Raw genomic sequence first — 23,404 nt, 5'->3', positions numbered from 1 at the left:
ACCGACACTGTGTGCCAGAGTGACATTTACTTGCAGCTGAACATGGCCATATAGCTCTGGGATGCCCTTCTGGGAGAAATATTTCCTTCTGGGGACCTTCCATTGCGGTGTACCAATGGCCACAAATTTTCTAAAGGCCTCCAAGTCCACCAGTTTATATGGCAGTAGTTGGCGGGCTAGCAGTTCCGACAAGCCGGCGGTCAGCCGTTGGGCAAGAGGGATATCCGGCGTCATCAACTTTTTACGTTCGAACATTTGGGCCACAGAAGCCTGCCTTTTGCCAGATGAACGCGACGACGGCACGGTGGAAGGTGGAGTGGAGGAGAGAGGAGAAGGAGAAGAGGCAGGACGTGGAGCGCTGGGAGTGTGGCTTTGTGGGTTATGACGGTATTGCCCCCACTGTGTTCGGTGATGGAAGGCCAGGTGCCTTCTTAAGTCCCTAGGTGAGTGTTGGGCTTACCGCGACTTATGCGTTGACAGCACAGGCTGCAGATAGCAACACTATTGTCAGCAGCTGACACGTTAAAAAAAGCTCAAACTGCGGAGCCATGTGCCGGCGTCCTGGGAGCGCCAGATGTGACCGTGCATGGTGGATGGCTCGCTCCAGATACATTTTCAGTCTGCTTTTTGCCTTCTGTGCGAGTTCTGCCTGCTTCTCATTCTCCTCCCTATCTGCTGCTCCGTATCTCCCTCTGATCTCCCCTCCTCTTCCTCTCTTGTGGGCACCCAAGTGACGTCCATCGACACGTCATCATCGTCACCTTCACCACCACTGACATTAGAGATCTCGGAGTAGGCAGCAACAGCGGGGACCGCCCTCCTTGGGCTGATCTGGGTACTGTCGTCAGACCGCCTGTTGGCGGCCGTTGCTACCTCCTCTTCCTTATCCGATGCCAAGAATGGCTGCGCATCCGTAAGGTCTGGGAATGGATGGGAAAATAATTCCTCTGACTCGAGTGGAGGGGCTATGGTGGTGGTGGTGGTGTCTTTGGGGGTGCACAAAGCAGAGAGTGAGGAGGGTGCTGATACAGAGGATAAGGAGGGTGCAGAAGAGGAAGGCTGAGTAAGCCACTTAACCAACTCTGGTGCGTCCTTTGACGTAATAGCACGCACTTTCTCCAACTTCCCACTTAGGCTCCGGTCTGGTGCACCTGCCCGACCCCTACCACCCCTGCGGAGTGGCCTGCCTCTTCCTCTGCCTGTTATTTTCAAAATGACCCTGTGACAAAGTCCCTATAGAAGAGCAGTATTTGTGGAATCAGGTATATAGAACCCCTTAATGGTTATTTCCTGGAAACAGGTATATCAAACCCCTTAATCAGTTTTTTTGGGGGCAACAGGTATATCCCACCAGTTGCAATTAATTGTTCCAATAGTGTTTTTCCCTCTATATAGCTGCGGAATCTCAGCAGAACCACACACAACTGCTACACAATACAAATGCACTATATAGAAAGTATATTATAGGTATATCACACCCCTGCCTAAATCAGTTTTTTGGGGGGCAACTGGTATATCATAACAGTTGCAATTAGTTGTTCCAATAGCATTTGTCCCTCGGTATAGCTGCGGTATCTCAGCAGAACCGCACACAACTGCTGCACAGTACAAATGCACTATATAGAAAGTAGATTATAAAAAATATATAATAAATAATGTACTAATGCTAAATTATAAATGTGAGATTCTTGACAAATACATTTTTACAAAATTATTTGTGCTTGTCCACCAACAACAAGGCGATCTCTTTAGGACAGAAACTTATACTAAATATTAACGCTTTTGGTGCCACAATGGCCTCCATTAAATTCAGGGAATGCAGGTTCCACATGCAAGCTGAACCGACATTGTATTATACCTCTTTTGGTGCCCCAATGTCCTCCATTAAATTCAGGGAATGCAGGCTCCACATGCATGCTGAGCCCACTCTATATTTTACCTCCCCTGGTGCCAAATGGCCTCCATTAAATTCAGGGAGTGCAGGCTACAACTTTATACTTGCACTAATTAAAATCATCCTATGGGGCAGACAGGTTAATTAGGAGTGCACGACCAAAGGAGTTAGCCACACCTCCAATGCAGACTGCAAAGAAAAAAATAGGGTTCCCAGTGCACAGGTGCACGTCACCATGGCTGAAATCACAAAAGCACAAACAAAGACAATGCAACAGCACTCATTTGTGCAAACACAAATAATCAAGTAAATACAATTGTGCTATACTCAGTGTAGAAAATGTACTAATGTGAGATTCTTAGCAAATACATTTTGTAAAAAATCATTTGTGTTTGTCTGCCAATGACATTTACTTGTATTTACTTGATTATTTGTGTTTGCAGAGTACTGTTGCATTGTGTTTGTTTTTGCTTTTGTGCTTTCAGCCATGGCGACGTGCACCTGCACATTGGGATGTGATGACTAACCCCCACTTTTTCTTTGCTGTTGAATAAATAATGACACGGTGGAATCTGTTGTGTAGTGTTCATCTGAGTTGTACTTTGTTTTTCTTATGACTGTACAGTATATTACTATAAAGGCTTTTCCCGGACTCACATATTGATGACCTATCCTTAGAATAGATCATCAGTATATGACTGGTAGATTATCGGGAACGAGCGTTTGTAGGAAATCCACCTTAAGCCACTTCAATATTGTCTTGGCTGTGTGTTAAAGGGTTTCTACCACCAGATTTTGCGATTTTTCGCTGACTGACACTAGCGATCTGCTAGTGTCTGCACTACCTAACAGTACTCTTATATCACCTTTGTCTGCTGCCGTTAAGCTTAAAAACATACTTTTATTGATATGCAAATGAGCCTCTAGGTGCTATGGGGGCGTCTTTTCAGCACCTAGAGGCTCCGTCTACTCACTATTTCTGCCACCCACCGCGTCCCTCCAGCCCGCCCCGCTCCTCTTGGTTGACAGCCAACCTCGCTCCATCTCGAATTCCAGCACCTGCGCCGTGCGCTTCTGTATTCGGCGCAGGCGCAGTGGCTGTCGGACCGCAGTGAAGATGTAGTCACTGCGCCTGCGCCGAATACAGAAGCGCACGGCGCAGGTGCTGGAATTCGAGATGGAGCGAGGTTGGCTGTCAATCAAGAGGAGCGGGGCGGGCTGGAGGGACGCGGTGGGTGGCAGAAATAGTGAGTAGACGGAGCCTCTAGGTGCTGAAAAGACGCCCCCATAGCACCTAGAGGCTCATTTGCATATCAATAAAAGTACACTGCGTGCAGAATTATTAGGCAAATGAGTATTTTGACCACATCATCTTCTTTATGCATGTTGTCTTACTCCAAGCTGTATAGGCTCGAAAGCCTACTACCAATTAAGCATATAAGGTGATGTGCATCTCTGTAATGAGAAGGGGTGTGGTCTAATGACATCAACACCCTATATCAGGTGTGCATAATTATTAGGCAACTTCCTTTCCTTTGGCAAAATGGGATAAAAGAAGGACTTGACAGGCTCAGAAAAGTCAAAAATAGTGAGATATCTTGCAGAGGGATGCAGCACTTTTTTAAAATTGCAAAGCTTCTGAAGCGTGATCATCGAACAATCAAGCGTTTCATTCAAAATAGTCAACAGGGTCGCAAGAAGCGTGTGGAAAAACCAAGGCGCAAAATAACTGCCCATGAACTGAGAAAAGTCAAGCGTGCAGCTGCCAAGATGCCACTTGCCACCACTTTGGCCATATTTCAGAGCTGCAACATCACTGGAGTGCCCAAAAGCACAAGGTGTGCAATACTCAGAGACAGGGCCAAGGTAAGAAAGGCTGAAAGAGACCACCACTGAACAAGACACACAAGCTGAAACGTCAAGACTGGGCCAAGAAATATCTCAAGACTGATTTTTCTAAGGTTTTATGGACTGATGAAATGAGAGTGAGTCTTGATGGGCCAGATGGATGGGCCCGTGGCTGGATTGGTAAAGGGCAGAGAGCTCCAGTCCGACTCAGACGCCAGCAAGGTGGAGGTGGAGTACTGGTTTGGGCTGGTATCATCAAAGATGAGCTTGTGGGGCCTTTTCGGGTTGAGGATGGAGTCAAGCTCAACTCCCAGTCCTACTGCCAGTTTCTGGAAGACACCTTCTTCAAGCAGTGGTACAGGAAGAAGTCTGCATCCTTCAAGAAAAACATGATTTTCATGCAGGACAATGCTCCATCACACGCGTCCAAGTACTCCACAGCGTGGCTGGCAAGAAAGGGTATAAAAGAAGAAAATCTAATGACATGGCCTCCTTGTTCACCTGATCTGAACCCCATTGAGAACCTGTGGTCCATCATCAAATGTGAGATTTACAAGGAGGGAAAACAGTACACCTCTCTGAACAGTGTCTGGGAGGCTGTGGTTGCTGCTGCACGCAATGTTGATGGTGAACAGATCAAAACACTGACAGAATCCATGGATGGCAGGCTTTTGAGTGTCCTTGCAAAGAAAGGTGGCTATATTGGTCACTGATTTGTTTTTGTTTTGTTTTTGAATGTCAGAAATGTATATTTGTGAATGTTGAGATGTTATATTGGTCTCACTGGTAAAAATAAATAATTGAAATGGGTATATATTTGTTTTTTGTTAAGTTGCCTAATAATTATGCACAGTAATAGTCACCTGCACACACAGATATCCCCCTAAAATAGCTAAAACTAAAAACAAACTAAAAACTACTTCCAAAAATATTCAGCTTTGATATTAATGAGTTTTTTGGGTTCATTGAGAACATGGTTGTTGTTCAATAATAAAACTAATCCTCAAAAATACAACTTGCCTAATAATTCTGCACTCCCTGTATGTTTTTGAGCTTAACGGCAGCAGACAAAGGTGATACAAGAGCACTGTTAGGTAGTGCAGACACTAGCAGATCGCTGGTGTCAGTCAGCGAAAAATCACAAAATCTGGTGGTAGAAACCCTTTAAGGGTCATTAGGGCAGATTTATCATCTCCCTGCTCCAGAAAAGTGGTATTAAAAAGTCACAAACACATGTTTGCGACTTTTTAAATATATAATAAATAAATAAAAAAGTTGCAATGAAAAACTGCCCTCGCCACTTTTCAGAAAGGGGCGTGGGAAGGGTTCGTGGCCAGCCACCGCTACAAATTTATCTTCATTTATGTCAGTTTTCTGGCGGAAATGAAGCCAGAAATGCACAGCAGCTCAGCGCCGACCATAGATTTTGGTTTAGGTACATGGAATGCCAGAGGATGCATCTAATTTATGACAAGTCCTGTGCCTCGTCATAAATTAGGTGCATCCTCCGGCAGCGCAGAGTATAAATCTCCACCTTTATCTTGCTTAAGGTGAACCTTCGGCCCAGTCTGAGGTTCAGAGCACTCTGGATCAGGTTTTCATTAGGAATATAACTTCTCCATAACTTTGACGCATCCAGCGCCAGTTCTAAATGTAAGACTTGCAATGTCTTACATTTAGACCATTCTCTATGCCTAAAACAGGCGCAGAAAATAATGAATGAGATGGGCCTGCCGGCCCAACCCCTTCAGCGCCTACACCTTGCCCACAATTTTAGACCTATCATGAGCAAGGGGAAGTCACAGATAGTGGCACAAATAACTGTTGCGCCGCCATCTGCGCCTGAAATATGCCTTTAATATGCATTTAAGCTTAGTAAATGACCCCCTATATGTTCAAAATTAAGATGGGTATGGTAACTTACCAGCCGTAGCCAAAGAAAAGTCGTAAGGATCTGAGATTTTTCATTCTAAAAAAAAAAAAAATAATATAGTTTAAAAAAGGTGATAATAAAAGTGGTGGAATATGGGATTATCTGATCATAAACCACCTTTTATGTTCTTTCGTCCTTGTCATGAATGATTATTAAAGGGGTTGTCTCACCACTGACAAATTCCTTAAATCTAAAAGCCAGCACGCCCATTAGTTGATTGTTAAGGACCTCTCATCAAACAGCTTATTTGGCAATGTAGCTATCCTTTTTATCACATAGTGATATACTTCTGTGGTCACCTATAATTTCTTGCTTGACTGGTTTCCGTTTCAAATGTAAAATTCACTAAAAGCTATTGAAGGATTATTTTAAATTGAATATTATATAATATCTATACAAAGCTACTGAAATATTAGATGTCTTTTTTTCCAACTAATTGTATGATCATGTGTTGATAGCACTTGTCATAAAGAATAAATTGGCGGAGTTTTAGCCACTGGTTCCCCCACTGATCCCAAATACTTTCCAGTTTTTCCTTCTGTGTAACTTTATTGGAATGATTTAGAGTTATTAATATTGTTTGAAATTTGGTGATTATGCCTAGCATCTTACTATGACCCTATTTAAATTCTTCTCTACACCTATAACCACATGGTTTCTGAGCCTTATATATTACATCCAAGAAATCTTACCACTCCAAGCACTGCATAGAGAGTGAAGGAGATGTTCACACTGGTTGGGCGGCTATAATTCAGGGTTGGACGAAATGACTTCTTATCAAACACACTCTGCAAGGATTCATATGATGGCCCAGCGTTCGAACCTGAACATTTTAGCTCATCACCTTCAGCTGGAACAATGGAGGAAATAATGAAAAATAGCAAATATTTCTTAAGTGATACATTAGTTTATTTTTCCACTTCATAATCCACATCATACAGCTACTGTTAATAACTAAATGTAACAACAATACAGAATTATAAGAAAGTAAAATATATCTTTGTATCATGTTAGCCAGTAAATACGATATAAAAATGAGATTCCTTAAGGGTTGACACTTTTTAATGGCTAACTGAAGAGATGATGAAAATATTGCAAGCTTTTGGGATTACTCAAGTCTCACAATATACATATATATATATATATATATATATATATATATATATATATATACAGTGGCGGAAATAATTATTTGACCCCTCACTGATTTTGTAAGTTTGTCCAATGACAAAGAAATGAAAAGTCTCAGAACAGTATCATTTCAATGGTAGGTTTATTGTAACAGTGGCAGATAGCACATCAAAAGGAAAATCGAAAAAATAACTTTAAATAAAAGATAGCAACTGATTTGCATTTCATTGAGTGAAATAAGTATTTGAACCCTCTAACAAAAAAAGACTTAATACTTGGTGGAAAAACCCTTGTTTGCAAGCACAGAGGTCAAACGTTTCTTGTAATTGATGACCAAGTTTGCGCACATTTTAGGAGGAATGTTGGTCCACTCCTCTTTGCAGATCATCTCTAAATCCCTAAGGTTTCGAGGCTGTCTCTGTGCAACTCTGAGCTTGAGCTCCCTCCATAGGTTTTCGATTGGATTAAGGTCCGGAGACTGACTAGGCCACTCCATGACCTTAATGTGCTTCTTCTTGAGCCACTCCTTTGTTGCCTTTGCTGTATGTTTTGGGTCATTGTCGTGCTGGAACACCCATCCACGACCCATTTTCAGTTTCCTGGCAGAGGGAAGGAGGTTGTCGCTCAGGATTTCACGATACATGGCTCCGTCCATTTTCCCGTTTATGCAAATAAGTTGTCCTGTGCCCTTAGCAGAAAAACACCCCCAAAGCAAAATGTTTCCACCCCCATGCTTGACGGTGGGGACGGTGTTTTGGGGGTCATAGGCAGCATTTTTCTTCCTCCAAACACAGCGAGTTGAGTTAATGCCAAAGAGCTCTATTCTGGTCTCATCAGACCACAGCACCTTCTCCCAGTCACTCTCTGAATCATTCAGGTGTTCATTGGCAAACTTCAGACGGGCCTGCACATGTGCCTTCCTGAGCAGGGGGACCTTGCGAGCCCTGCAGGATTTTAATCCATTGCGGTGTAATGTGTTTCCAATGGTTTTCTTGGTGACTGTGGTCCCTGCTAATTTGAGGTCATTAACTAACTCCTCCCGTGTAGTTCTAGGATGCTTTTTCACCTTTCTCAGAACCATTGACACCCCACGAGGTGAGATCTTGCGTGGAGCCCCAGAGCGAGGTCGATTGATGGTCATTTTGTGCTCCTTCCATTTTCGAACAATCGCACCAACAGTTGTCACCTTCTCTCCCAGCTTCTTGCTAATGGTTTTGTAGCCCATTCCAGCCTTGTGCAGGTCTACAATTTTGTCTCTGACATCCTTGGACAGCTCTTTGGTCTTTCCCATGTTGGAGACTTTGGAGTCTGCTTGATTGATTGATTCTGTGGACAGGTGTCTTTTATACAGGTGACTAGTTAAGACAGGTGTCCTTAATGAGGGTGACTAATTGAGTAGAAGTGTCTAACCACTCTGTGGGAGCCAGAACTCTTAATGGTTGGTAGGGGTTCAAATACTTATTTCACTCAATGAAATGCAAATCAGTTGCTATCTTTTATTTAAAGTTATTTTTTCGATTTTCCTTTTGATGTGCTATCTGCCACTGTTACAATAAACCTACCATTGAAATGATACTGTTCTGAGACTTTTCATTTCTTTGTCATTGGACAAACTTACAAAATCAGTGAGGGGTCAAATAATTATTTCCGCCACTGTATATATATAAAAGAAGATTCACTTATTTATACACAAAAATACATGGGATTAGTGAGGTAGATGAGACAACTAACTGTTTTCTAACTATGTGCCCAGGCTGGTACTTTCATTTTCACTTTGTGCCGTCATCTAATAAACCTTATCTCTAAACTACTAAGAGGTCCTAAACATTTATTTAAGTCACATTCTTATCAGTAAGATAATAACTGAGCTATAATAAGTGTTTATAATGTCAGAGATAAGGAACTCGTCAAAAAATCCAGAGGCTACTACTAGAGCATCTCAGCTATGTACAGAAAAAAGGCTACAAATTTTTAATAAAAATGATTTTCGCTCTAAATGAGTACAATGCACTCTGGTCTGAGTGTGTTAAAGTTTGTCATAAGCTTGTACTCTTAAACCTTCTTGTCTTTCTTAGATTAGAAATTTTCTTTTAATAAGACAACTGACTTACTAAAAAAACTGTCTACAATAGGTCCCCTTACAGAGGGAATTATCCTTGCTACCATGGATATGGAATCTTTATATTCCAATATTCCATGCCAGTAGGGATTAAAAGCCTGCCAGGTTTTTATTAAAAATAAAGAAAGTGTCACCAAATCTGTGTAACTTAGGCTACTTTTACATTAGCGTTTTCAATTCCGCTATTGAGATCCGTCATAGGATCTCAATAGCGGAAGAAAACGCTTTAGTTTTGTCCCCATTCATTGTCAATGGGGACAAAACTGAACTGAACGAAACGGAATGTACCAAAAAGCATTCCGTTCCGTTTGGTTGCGCTCCCATCGCGGACAGACTAACACTGCAAGCATCGTTTTTCTGTCCGCGATGTGGTGCTGAGCAAAACGAAGTCAATGGGGACGGATCCGTTTTCTCGAACACAATAGAAAATGGATCCGTCTCCCATTGCCTCTTAATGCTGTTCATGACGGATCCGTCATGGCTATAGAAGACATAATACAATCGGATCCGTTCATGACGGATGCATGCGGATGTATTATGGTAACGGAAGCGTTTTTGCAGATCCATGACGGATCCACAAAAAACCGCTAATGTGAAAGTAGCCTTACCAAACTACTACTCATAACTACTTTTCATTTGGAGACAGCATATATCTTCAAAAGACCGGTGCAGAAATTGGAAGCAAAATAGCACCACAATATGTAAATCTGTTTATGGCAAAGCTTGAAATTGACTTCCTATCTCCCTGTCCCATCAAGCCTCTGGCCTACTATCTTTACCTTGATGATATCATAATAATCTGGACTAAATCTGAAGAACAACTAAAAGCATTCCATGAACACTTCAACCAGTTTCATCCCACCATCAATTTAACACTCAGCTACTCCTTTAATGAAATAAATAAAATAAATAAAATAGAGAGATCGCTCTACCAGAAACCAACTGGCTGCACAACATACTTCAGATGGAACAGTTTCCCCCGAAACACATAAGAACTCCATGATTTACAGTCAGGCTAACAGATAAAACCGCATATATTCAAACCATACAGACAAGGATGAACACCTTGAAAGCCTCAAAAAGATATTAGAATCAGGGATACCATCCAACTACAGTGGAAAACCAAATTGCCAGGGCCACCAGATTACCAAGAAGTATGCTCCTACGATAAAAAACAAGAAAACTATCAGGTACCTCAAGTAGTCACCTACAAGCCAAATCTGGAGATACTGAGGAGGGTTGCTCAAAGACATCCAATTTTACAAAAGGATGACCGTTTAAAATCAATATTTCCAGAATCCATACTCCTGTGCTACAGGCAACCAACTAATCTTAGAAACATCATTGTCTGAAGCCCATTGTCGTCTCCAACAACAGGAACATTCCCATGCAACCAGACAAAATGTAAGACCTGCCCATACATAATGACCACTCTTACAACAGGAATGTCAAGTATGGTCAAAAACTTAGAACACGAATGAACTCTTATTGCCACACAATAAAAGAAGAAAGGAAAGATCTGCCTGTACCAAAACATTTTTGCAGCTATGACTACAACACCATCACATACATGAAAGTCTTGATATTAAAGGGGTTGTCCCATGAAAATTATTCTACAGATTTTCAAACCAGCACCTGGATCTGAATACTTTTTTTAATTGCATGTAATTAAAAAATTAGCATAGCCACTGAGCTATTCAATAAAATGTATCCCTCCAGTGCCACCTGCTGTTTGTTCTTTTTCTTATTTCTTTGTCTGGTCACTGAGAAGGCCGCACATGATCAGTTTCATCCTTCCACTGCCTCCTGAGCTGTGATAGGGAGAGAGCTGCAGCAGAAAAGACATGTCTCCTGAGCTGCATCAGAAAAGATACCCTCCTTAAGCTGCCAGCTTCATTTAAATCTAGCAGAGCGACAAATGGAGAGATCTCTGGATCCATGTGAGGTACAGGGCTGGGTCTAGCTGTGTTAGAAAGAGATTGTCATGTACTACGACGGCAACTAATTCCCTTTTGCATGCAACATCCTCCCATTATCCCAAGATTCAAAAAGCAATTCCAGTGGGTCCATTTCTGAGACTTAGGTGTGCGTGCTCCACGAACAACAATTTGAAAAAACAGGCATCTTTCCTTTCAAAACGATTCCAGGAACGTGGATATAGTAATAAAGCCATTCAGAAAGGCTATCAGAGAGCATGACACAACTTGAAAGATTTGAATTGGTAAGCAAACAAAAACCTATATAACGATTTGATGAAAAAAACTGATTTATTACAACATTTAAGGGCAATTGGAGAGAGATACGAGAAATCCTTCAGCGACATTGACCAATTCTGCTATCAGAGAGATTTGGCATTTGCATTCTGTCCATATCCATCTGTCACATGGAGAAGAAGTCGCAATTTAAAGGACATTTTGACTTCTAGTCATTTTGTTCCTCCTAAAGCCAAATGTCCTTTTGGCAGCAAAAGCCAAAAATGGGGTTCTTACTCTTGTGGGAGTTGTACAGCATGTAAATTTATGATCAGAGCCGCTACTTTTGACAGTTCCAATGGGGATCGTCAATACAAAATTGTCCACAAAATTACCTGCCGCACTGAAGCCGTCATTTATTATGCCACTTGCCCATGTGGGCTTATTTATGTAGGCATGACATTAGGACCTCTCAAGGTCAGAGTCCTTGAACATGTCAATAAGATCATAGCAGGCGGTAAAGCGGCGGATGATGCTGTTGACAAGTTTCAAATTATTCCTAGGCATTTTTCGGGATCATCACAATGGAATTCCTAGTGGCTTTAAAGTAAGAGGCATGGGGTGGGGGGGGGGGGGGGTTGGTTGCCGAGAGCGATGGCTGCCCGAGAATTCAGCTCCGGCACCTCAGCGACGTTATCGCAACAAAACCCACACCTACTCTATCCACACCTGAACGGGCCACCAACATCATGGGCAAGACAAAGAGACAATTGCCGCGGTTACTCTGCGAAAACGTAAAAAAAATACTTTGAGAAGAGCCGGAGCCAAGATGACGGCGCAAGCCCTGAATCAGCCGAGTCATCATCTCCGGTGAGAGCGCTAACCCCGGCTCAGACTCTTACCCCCGATTCTCCCTCGCCTCCTCCGGTCCACCCACACCAACCAAGACCGGGATCTCCCACCTTACCACCGACCTCAGAGGACGTTAAAGCAGCGGGCACATGCGCCCAAGATGGCGCCGGGGATGTTACAATCTCTCCCTCCAGCAGCCCTCAGAAGAGGAAACAGCACCTGGACACCGAGCCGGACTCCCAGATGGGCAATCTCCTCACAATTTCTGATGTAATGACCCCAGAGACAGACTGTCTAACAGTATTTCCCACATCTGAAAAACCAGTATCCGAAGAAACTTTGAAACTAATGCTTCAGGCTTTAAAATCTGCAATGTGTACTAACCTGGCAACTCTGATAGCTACTATTTCTACCAAAGTGCAGGAGTTAGAGGTTTACACGTCTCATACAGAGACCAAGATGTCAGAATTCGCTACCTCTCAAAATGCCATCATCGATGCCCATAACGACATGGTGGAGGAGGTGGAAGTACTCAAATTAAAATTGGCGGAAATTGGCGGATATAGAGGACCTCTCGCGTAGAAACATCAAATTCCGTGGCATTCCTGAAAATATCACTAATTCTGAACTCAACTCCTATTTACAAAGGCTGTTTTTGAAGCTTCTCCCTCATCTGTTGCCTCAGGACTTAGCTATAGATAGGGCACACAGAGTCCCGAACTAGCTGGGACCTGAGGTTCCGAGAGACGCTTTGGCCCGCATCCACTTTTACACCACTAAGGAAACGATAATGCAAGCAGCACGAAAATTGCCTGCCCCCTTTCATCCGATCCGCCTATACACGGACCTCTCCGCGGCTACCTTGCGACAACGCCGCTCCTTAATTCCTATCACGGCATCCCTACGAGAATGCAACATTCCGTACAAGTGGGGATACCCGTTGAAGCTGCTTATTTCAAAAGAAGGCCTTACCTATTGTCGGGCGGTAATAATTCAATTAAGAATGATTAATTATGGTCATAAAAATAATTAACCATGAAAAAAATAAAATGTATAAAATTTTGTCATAAATTCTTAAAATCATGACCTGGTGAATTGTAGACAACCTAATCGATACAATTCACATCTGAGTCCGACTATTTCCTCCGATTATGAGTGAATGAAGCAGGCGACGCAGGCGTGTGACGTAGTGACTCACGCTGCCAGCGACCCCCACCCCCTGTATTGAGGGTCATTAGCATAAGATGCTCTATATGTATCATCCACAGATCCCCCCCATAACTGTCATACAAAGATCCCCAAACCAGTGCCATCCAGGGACCCCCATAAGTGTCACCCACACATCCCCCATAAGTGTCACCCACAGATCCCCCATAAGTGTCACCCACAGATCCCCCATAACAGTGCATCACCCACAGATCCCCCATAACAGTGCGTCACCCACAGATCCCCCATAACAGTTCGCCATCCACAGATCCCCCATAACAGTGCGCCATCCACAGACCACAATTAGTTCAAAACCCACCAAAAGCACACCTATTGGTTCAAAATATTTTTTTTCTTATTTTCCTCCTCAAAAACCTAGGTGCGTCTTATAGGGCAAAAAATACGGTAATGATTGTATATAATTAGTTAGATTATAATCAAATATCCACATGACAGGTTCCCTTTAACAATACATGTGAGTGGAAATAACTAGTCACATTATAACAAAGCTATTATTAGGTTAGGATATCAAAATAGGAACATAAGTTATATATATTACTTCTGTTCAGAGGAAACCTCATGATATCAAGATGGGCATGTCTAATCCTAGAGATCAATATGGAATGCTAAATACATTCCGCCCCCTTCTAACCAACTACACATCACATGACTTCAAGAATGGCCAAATCCATTCAAGGATATGACTTAGAAGAGATAACTGTATCCTTCCGCCCCATCCTGGACTATTTTCACACATATAACTTTGGTAAGACTATTTAGAAAAATAACAGGGATCTAGGATCTTTGCTAGACCATATCTTAAATGGGAAGGACTTGAAATAAGTCTTTTCTGTGGGAATACATCATTTAGCTTGGCAAAGAATATTCTTATCAATATATATATACAATCATTTAATGCTCTGATAAATTATGAGTCTTGATTCTTCTGCAGGTAGAATGAAGCCTCACAATATCCTAAGACTACATCTCAATATGAAGATGATCAATTAATTAATTTAGTTATTCGCCAATCTAGATGGTATAATTTCACCCACACTATCTAATTAGTCTTAATAAAATTCTCTGTGTCTCTTACCAAGTCCTAGAAGGAATCTCACTTCTGCTCTCAGGAAAGCTGGGTGGTCCCTCATAGCGCATCTCACCATGGCCATTATCTTGATAGACCCCTCTTTCTTTCTTTCTTTCCTTTTTCCTCTAATAATCTCGATTTTCTCTCATGTGTGCTTTCTTATCCAAAAACTTATCAAATGATCACACCCTTCCAGATTAGGGTTTTCCAATCACATCGGATGGGTGTGCTCATATGGTAATTATCCTATGAGATCATATTTACCCAGAATGCAATATTGTTGTGAATGGTGTCATAATATCCACCTGTCTCCAGATGGAACTGTTGTGTAACATATTTTTAGGTGAAAACTTAGAAAATGTGGATTTATTTTATCATGTGCCCTTTAACCTTTCTCAACGTATATCAAAGAGGGGAGATACTTCTTTGACACTCAGAAGTAATCTTTCCAGACTTACTGGAACCAATTTGATAGTTCCCATACCATCCTATTTATGGCCAGATAAGAAATACAATGGGCCTTACACTTGCACTGTGGGTTTGTATATTCTAACTGTCTAAACGACTGATTCATTATGGTTAGAATAACATCAGTCCCTCTGAGTAAATCCCATTAGCAGAAAACCAACGTAAATGCTTTCCATATATCCTAAGAATACATTTTCTTTTAGTGGGATACACATGGCATCAAGTGTGTGTATATATATATATATATATATATATATATACTGTATATATATATATATATATATCAATACCTTGTTATAACATGTGCCAATATAGAATATTATATATATGATTTATCAATTCATTTATGCTAAAACTATATAAATCCACTATAACTAGGATATATGGATACATGTTTTGTGCTTAACATAATCTGTAAGGAAGGAAGTACTCCCTCAAACTGGTTTAATTATAGAGAAAAATATAAAAATACACTTTAGGAACGTGTGGCCTTTCCATAAGCTCACACAAAATGGTGGACATATCATAAAATGGCAGATGCCACACTATTTAACATAGTAATCCATGTTTGATTCATTTCGGGCCTATAATTATCCCGACACTATATGGTTAAGAACTTTGAAGATGGCAAACGCTTGCTTAAGGAATGGCAAATTCCCATAGCAACATCCGAACTAGGAAAATCACAGTCCCTCATTACCTCAAGAAAAGACCGGAGATGAAACTTTACCTTCAAAGTCACTTCCTGAATCATCAACCCAAGATCTTGCTTGCATTCTGGATCGTGATAGAAGGCTGGTACTCTGATACCTTTCCTGGTCTTTCTCTTGGTTCACTAAGTTATGTATCAGTTTATCTAACTCACATCCATTCCACGGATGGCTCCCACCCCTGGTTTCCGACATGATGTCTCTGTCCTCCACTCACATCTTGCCTTCTTTTCATTGAAAATATCAGACGGAATGGGTGAAAGAACAACTGAAAAGTCTTATGTTCATTTATATTTTTTTTTATATATATATATATATATATATATATATATATATATTTATTTATTTATTTATTTTTTTCTCCCTCATCCCGGATATGGCGGCACTTTGGGGGGAGGGAAGTGGGTGGTTGGGAATGTATGTATCCTGTTGTTCTTAATTTTGTAAGTGTTGGATAAGATGAATAAAGGAAAAAAAAAGGTTTCAAATCGAAGCGCGCGTCGGGGTGTGCAGTCTTCCTGTGGACTTGTTACTTTTCATATACGGTATGTAACCTGCTTCTCTTGGACCGCATGTTTAATGTTATCTGTTGCGGTTCTTTGCCTCTTGAACCAACCTTGGTCATGTTGTTTGCTCATTATCTCCTGCAGCTTGCACATGCACTTTATTGCTTGCTGTATTTGGTTGAATAGATATAACTATACATTCAAAAGATCCACATCCGAGTGTTGATATTTCTCCTCTTTTACTTATAAAAGATAGCATGCACTTGCACTTTGTATTTGATGCTATTACTTGCACTCTTACCAATAGTGGATACTCTTTTCAGTGTATATGTTGTATAGGAGCCCCTCTTTATATAGGCACTTACATTTTAGGTTACTTACCTTATTACTTTGTTGTACTTGATAAAGTCTCCCAGGATTGTACTGCACTTTTTGCATTTGTTCGTCATCTCTTTATATATGTTTTTAACTATATACTTAATAAAACAATATTTTTTAGCTTAATAGTTCTCAGTGTCTCTTTATAGGTTATTTCTCTACAGACATAGAAGGTCTGCAGATAGGTGCTACATCACACATTATTTCTTTATACGTGGACGACATTATTCTCACAGTCACTAACCCCATACAATCACTCAAACATGCCTTCTAACTTATCTCCCTATTTGGATCCCTTTCCTACTATAAAATCAACAGCTCCAAATCCCAAGCCCTTCCCATTAACATCCCACTCTCTGAATTCAGATATTTAAAAGGCATTCTTTCCTTAGACTGGCAGACAACGACTGTTCCATACCTTGGCATTAAACTCACTTATCCCTGCTCGCTGGCATACCAGAACAATTACGAACCATTCTTAACCACTATGGCAAAAGATTTCTCGAACTTCAATATGAAAGAGGTCTCATGGTTAGACAGAGTGGCATCGTTCCAAATGATGACCCTGCCAAAATTGATCTACGTTTTCCTCTTTCTTCCGATTCCAGTGCCCGAGGAATTTTTTAGAGCCGCCCAAAAACTCCTCAATGCTTATATATGGAGCTCAGGCCGCCCCAGACTCGCCTAATCTATTATTTCTAGGAAAAGAAAAGCAGGAGGTACCGGCCTTCCTTCCATCAGAGATTACTTTTGCTCCATAGCCCTTTCCTTTCTTAGGGAGTGGTGGAGCGCTACTTCAGAAAAACACTGGGTCCAGATTGAAGCCTTCTCCTTAAATGGAGGAATGCTGAAGGACTGCCTCTACTTGGCTACATGGAAATTACCCCCACCTAAAGCTACGCTCTTAACTATTAGTAACGCTGTATCACTTTCGTTTGATTTCCATAAGATGCAAGCCCGAACCTCTCTGCGTTTACTAACGCCTCAATCCTTGTTCTAGAAAAGCTCATAGGTAACATAAACCTAACACCCTGGCGAGCGGCGGGGATTACCTCAAGCCCACTTACTTGATAATGTATCCATGGTCTCTTTTGATTCTCTTCATAGAACTAAAGACTTGCCCCATTCAGAGTTTCTCGCATATTTAAAGATACGCGACTGCCTTATCCCCATTCTCCATTCGCCTCCCAAGCTCCAACCTGATCTTATTAGATTACTCCAAAACCCATCGCTATTCAATCGCCATACTACTCCATACATTTATGATTTAATTGGGGATAAACAAAAGCTTATTAAAACTGCTCCAATGCGTAATTGGGAAAAAGAACTGAACACTTCTTTCACGGAGGAGGAATGGGTCAAAGCGGTAAATTTTTTGTCATCTACTTTCAAAAGCACTAACTATTACGAAGCCGGGATAAAAACCCTGCTCCGTTGGTATTTCACTCCACAAAGATTGAGTATTATATATCCCGGTACCTCCGCATGCTGTTGGAGACAATGCGGAAAAACGGGCACTTTATATCATAATCTATGGTCATGTCCGAAAATTGCCAATCTTTGGCAACAAGCTTTCTCTCTAATTTCTCAAGCCATTGGTTTAAGAGTCCCCCCGTCTCCGGCTCTTGCCCTATTATTCATCGGGATGGATCAGATCCCTCGAGACCTCAAGCGCCTCACAGGACACATATTGTTATGTACTAAACTAATAATCTCTAGACACTGGAAAACAGCGAAGTCCCCTGACTTAATGGAGGCCATCCATACAATGAATAATACATGCAGATATGAGAGGCTGTTACCGGAACACGTAATTAGCCCTACTTTGAGAGATGAGACTTGGTCCCCTTGGATGTTATGCTCGTACTACACCTAATGATCACTTATAGTGTTATTACCATGTTGCTGTCATTCCTGAGAATCCCCTAGATTACAAACATTTTCTTCACTTAGCAGGCCCAGTCTAAGGGCCTAGTGAAGTGTGGCCCCCTTTACCACAAGATCTGTGGATGGGGTTCGTCTTCCGCCTGTTCACTATTTAATACTGATTAAGTTTGCCTTAGGGCTCTTTCACACTTGCGTTGTTGTGTTCCGGCATAGAGTTCCGTCGTCGGGGCTCTATGCCGGAAGAATCCTGATCAGGATTATCCCCATGCATTCTGAATGGAGAGAAATCCGTTCAGGATGCATCAGGATGTCTTCAGTTCCGGAACGTAACTTTTTTTGGCCGGAGAAAATACCGCAGCATGCTGCGCTTTTTGCTCCGGTCAAAAATCCTGAACACTTGCCGCAAGGCCAGATCCGGAATTAATGCCCATTGAAAGGCATTAATCCGGATCCGGCCTTAAGCTAAACGTCGTTTCGGCGCATTAGTGGATCCGACGTTTAGCTTTTTCTGAATGGTTACCATGGCTGCCAGGACGCTAAAGTCCTGGTTGCCATGGTAAAGTGTAGTGGGGAGCGAGGGAGCAGTATACTTACCGTCCGTGCGGCTCCCGGGGCGCTTCAGAGTGACGTCAGGGCGCTCCACGTGCATGGATGACGTGTCACATGGATCACGTCATCCATGCGCATGGGGCGCTCTGACGTCATTCTGGAGCGCCCCGGGAGTCGCACAGACTAAGTATACTGCTCCCCCGCTCCCCACTACTACTATGGCAACCAGGACTTTAATAGCGTCTTGGGTGCCATAGTAACACTGAACGCATTTTGAAGACGGATCCGTCTTCAAATGCTTTCAGTTCACTTGCGGTGTTACGGATCCAGCGGGCACTTCCGGCAAATGGAGTACACGACGGATCCGGACAACGCAAGTGTGAAAGAGGCCTTACTATGTGTTGCATTCTGCTATTGTATTATCGATTGTATTTTACAACACTATTGCACATACTTGTTGATGTATGTACTTGAAAAATGTTTCAATAAAAAATTATTACTTCTAAAGTAAGAGGCATAGATAGAGTCTATTTAGGTTCTAGAGGTGGAGATGTACAAAAGGCCTTATTGAGAAAAGAAACTAAATGGATTGTTTCACTTAATACAGTGAGTGCATTTGGGCTCAATGAAGCAGTGAACTTCAAATCCTTCTCATAAATGCGTTTTTTTTTAATGTTGTTGGGCATTTATTTATAATTGTTTATTATTTTTTATTGATTTATTTTTCTCTTTAGAGCTATGGAACCTCCAATTGCCTTGGGACGTTTTTGTTCTTTTGGCCATAAACTATCTTTTTGAAGCCTGGATGTGATCATCTATGCGACCATCAAGCATTTTGTTTGTACATTTTTTTTCTCAACGGCTTTTTTTTCCACTGCTTTGTTCACTTTATACACTTCAATTATTGTTTATCATGAATTTTTACACCAATTTTAAATTATTTATACATGTGTGTTCTATTCATGTGTTGTACACACTATTTAGCAATTTTTTTCTGTGTGTTTGTATTTATTTCAATCATGTCATCTCACATTTTTGATTATATGTATTTAAATCATGTCACTTCACGCTCTGATTATTTTTATATTGTAAGGGGTTGCACTCTCAGTTAGGGCGGCGATGACAGATTCTCTTGCAGACCACAGAGTTAAAATTAAAGTCCAAATGTTGCTTTATTTATCACACTCCGGCAATACAGGCAACCTCAGTTATAATTCACTGGGTAAGCTGAAGGTCCAGCACCACAAAACATAAACCAAAATAAACACCTGCCCGTCTGGGCTCTGGCTAATACAATGAAGTTCCTAACTCACCTATTGAACACCGTTCATACAGAGAATTCGGCTTCTCTAGCCAGCAGGGCAACCAGCTTCCCAGACTTTCTCCAGGCATCACTCCCCAAGACTGACAGCCTGGACTGTGCTTTATTTCCCCTTGACGATCCCAGCTGGCCTCAGCTGGGGATCCCTCAGGCTAGGGGAAAACCTGTCCCGGAATGGGGTGGACTGGGGAGGTCCCTCTACTAACCCTACCTTCTCCCAGTCCAATAAAATCCAGCCCATAAACTTAACAAAACTGTCTCAGCAACCTACACATTGCTGAGACCATTTTAACCTTCTGGATTTTATTTACCTCACCCAGTTGAGGAAGCTGGGTGGGATATACACCCCTTCCAGGACTTTACCATACACTTTTCTGTTCACCTTACCACAATACCGTATTTTTTGCTTTATAAGACGCACTTTGGGGGGGAAATGGCAGTGCGTCTTATAAAGCGGATACTTCGCTGGCCGCTATGCTGCACAGCGCGGCCAGCGAAGTATCAGTGTGGAGGGAGGAGGCGGGGACACTCATGGCGGGGCCCGGTGCAGTGACTCTACTCTAATACACCGGGCCCCGCAACTGTTAAATACATTCAATCTGATCTATATCTAAATTTATATGCACTGTTCGGTACTTACTGTAGTACTGTAAGTATAGCATTAAGACGGCACAGACCGGCATCTCCCTCGGTCATGTGCCGCCTGCCGCAGCTCCCTCTGTCATGCGCCGCCTGCCCCAGCTCCCTCTGTCATGCGCCGCCTGCCTGTTCATTCATAAAGTGAGATAAGCAGGCAGGCGGCGCATGACCGTGGGAGCTGGGGCAGCGCTCAGCTCATAGCCTGAGAGTTTTTTTTCTTCTCTCAGGCTATGAGCTGAGCGCTGCAATTGGCCAGCGCTACAGCCTGGGAGAAGGAGACGCTGGCAGGCTCCACCCAGTTGAGCTGAACATATGAAGATACCGGAGCCTATACCGGGAGAACGGAGCAGCGCCCAGGGATAATAGTAAGTGCAGGGAGATCCCTGGGCGCCACTCTCCATGTCTGTATGCTTAGTTTAGATTTTTTATTCTAGTGAAAGGTCCTCTTTAAAGTATATAAAGTATCCAGTGTTTTACCTATTTTGATGCTGAGGTATTTAATGCAGGTAGTCGTCACTACAACCGGTAAATTTTGTAGCATTTTCGGGTTTGAGCTAAGTGAAGGGGACAAATCTAGTAGTTCACATTTAGACCTGTTGACTCTAAAGCCGGAAAGATGACCAAAGTGCTCCAGTAAGTGAAAAAGAATCGGAATGTCAGATTGTGGATGTGATAGGAACATCAGGAGGTCATCCGCAAAGAGGGCGTGTTTGAGGGTCTGGGATTTAATGCTAATCCCTCTAATGGAATGCCCGTGATATAGAGCTCTAGAGAGCGGCTCCAAAGCAATATTGAATAATAAGGGCGAGAGCGGGCACCCTTGTCTGGTGCCCTTTTGTAACACAAAGTGTTCTGACAGAAAGCCCGGGATGGAGAGCCTAGCTAAGGCAGAGCTATATAGGGTATTAATGTATTCCCAGAAAGGTCCCTTAAAGCCCATCACATCCAACACCTCGTTCAACCATCTCCAGCTCACGTTGTCAAATGCTTTCTCCGCGTCAATGGCGAGAAGAGCTGGAGATGGGTGAAGATGGGGATTGATCTTGATCTCATCCAGTACCGCCAAAATCTTATGAATGTTATACACCGCTGACCTACCTTGAACAAATTCTACTTGATGAGGAAAGATAAGTCGAGGCAGAAATGTAGCTAACCTGTCTGCTAATATTTTGGATACATATTTTAGGTCGTTGTTGATCAGGGACATCGGGCGGTACGAGGAGGGTAAAGTACAGTCCTTACCCGCCTTTGGAAGAACTTTTATGTAGGCTGTATTCATATCTTGGGGCATTCCCTGACCTTGTAAGATTTGATTGTAGAGAGATGTAAGAACCGGAGAGATCTGAGGGGCCAATGCTTTATAAAACTCATTGGTAAAGCCGTCCGGTCCCGGTGATTTCCCATTACTGGAGTTCCTAATCACCCTCTGAACTTCCTCCTCAGTGATAGGTTTATTTAAAATAACTAGTTCCTCTTGGGAGACCGTCGGTAAGGACAAGCTGTCCAGCCACGGCCTCCCCTGAATGTCAGGATTCGCAGTGGAAGTATAGAGGTCGACGTAAAACTCCCTAAGGATATCTACTATTTGTCTAGGTTGGGTACACAAAGAACCCTGAACATCCTTCAGCACTGCTATTTGAGTAAAGGGTTTTAGGCCTTTTGCAAGGGAAGCCAAGAGTCTCCCCGTTTTGTTACCATACTTAAAATATCTTGCCTCCTTCCTTTTGCCTTCTATTTCCTCCCTCTTCCTAAGCCAATTGTCATATGCGTTTTTAGCTTCCACCCATCGGGTTTTGGTGGATGCAGAGGGGTTCAAGAGGTGTTGGGTGTAAGATACCCTGAGCGCATCTGCCAATTCTCGCAGTTTCACTGTGATTTTTCTCCACCAGTTTGCAACATATGCCAATATCCTACCTCTTAACACTGTTTTACCTGCTCTCCAAACCAATTGGGGCTCGCTCGTGGGGGAGTTCTCCTCCCAATATTCCATCCACCAGTATTTCAACATCTCTACAAAGTTTTTGTTGGAAACTAAATCTGAAGGGAACCTCCAAAGGAAAAAGTCACTTCCCTTCGGTATGGAATCTGCGATTTCTAGGATCACCGGGGAATGGTCTGAGATGACCAGATCTCCTATTTCTACTGCTATTGTCCGTTGAAGAATAGAGTCGGTGACCAAGAAGTATTCAAGAGGGGACCAGGAGTTATGGGATTGGGAAAAATGAGTGAATTCCCTGTCCTCCGGATGGGTGGATCTCCAAGCATCATGCATCTGTAGGTCAGACGCGATTCTGCTCAAAATCGCATCTCTATATTTAGGTTTAGGCCGTTGTTTCGTAGTGCTGCGTCTATCCTCTCGGGAGGACATAACCGTATTCATGTCCCCTGCAATTAAACAATGTGATGCCGTATCATGCATGACCATGTTACGTATATTTTAAAAAAAAACGGTATTGTTCTCATTTGGGCCATAGACGTTATAGATACTTAAAGTTTCTGTGGGAAACTGAAGAAGGACATGGAGGAGTCTGCCCTCGCTGTCTTCCGTGCTGGTAACAATTGTGCATTGTAAACGTCTATGGATCAAAAGCAGCCCCCCTCTCTGGAGCCAGCTGCCGAAGAACCCAGGACCTTACCAACCCACAGACACCGCATACGGTGAAAATCAGACTTTGACAGGT

General features: G+C 42.4%; 1 protein-coding gene across 1 annotated transcript in view; it reads right to left on the bottom strand.

Annotated features, from left to right (window-relative positions):
* Positions 1-15,509, bottom strand: part of LOC120999148 (5-hydroxytryptamine receptor 3A-like) — a 61,292-nt gene extending 45,783 nt beyond the window's left edge. The window contains exons 1-3 of the mRNA XM_040430021.1: positions 15,464-15,509; positions 6,368-6,525; positions 5,667-5,711 (exon numbers count right to left, since the gene is read on the bottom strand). Of these exons, the coding sequence (XP_040285955.1) occupies positions 5,667-5,711; positions 6,368-6,525; positions 15,464-15,509 (249 nt within the window). The remainder of the gene's footprint in view (positions 1-5,666; positions 5,712-6,367; positions 6,526-15,463) is intronic.
* Positions 15,510-23,404: the final 7,895 nt, after the last annotated feature.

Source organism: Bufo bufo, chromosome 4 (genome assembly GCF_905171765.1).
Source record: "Bufo bufo chromosome 4, aBufBuf1.1, whole genome shotgun sequence".
Taxonomy (NCBI): domain Eukaryota; kingdom Metazoa; phylum Chordata; class Amphibia; order Anura; family Bufonidae; genus Bufo; species Bufo bufo.
The sequence above is the reverse complement of the archived record's forward strand: the minus strand, read 5'-3'. Positions and strand labels throughout refer to the sequence as shown.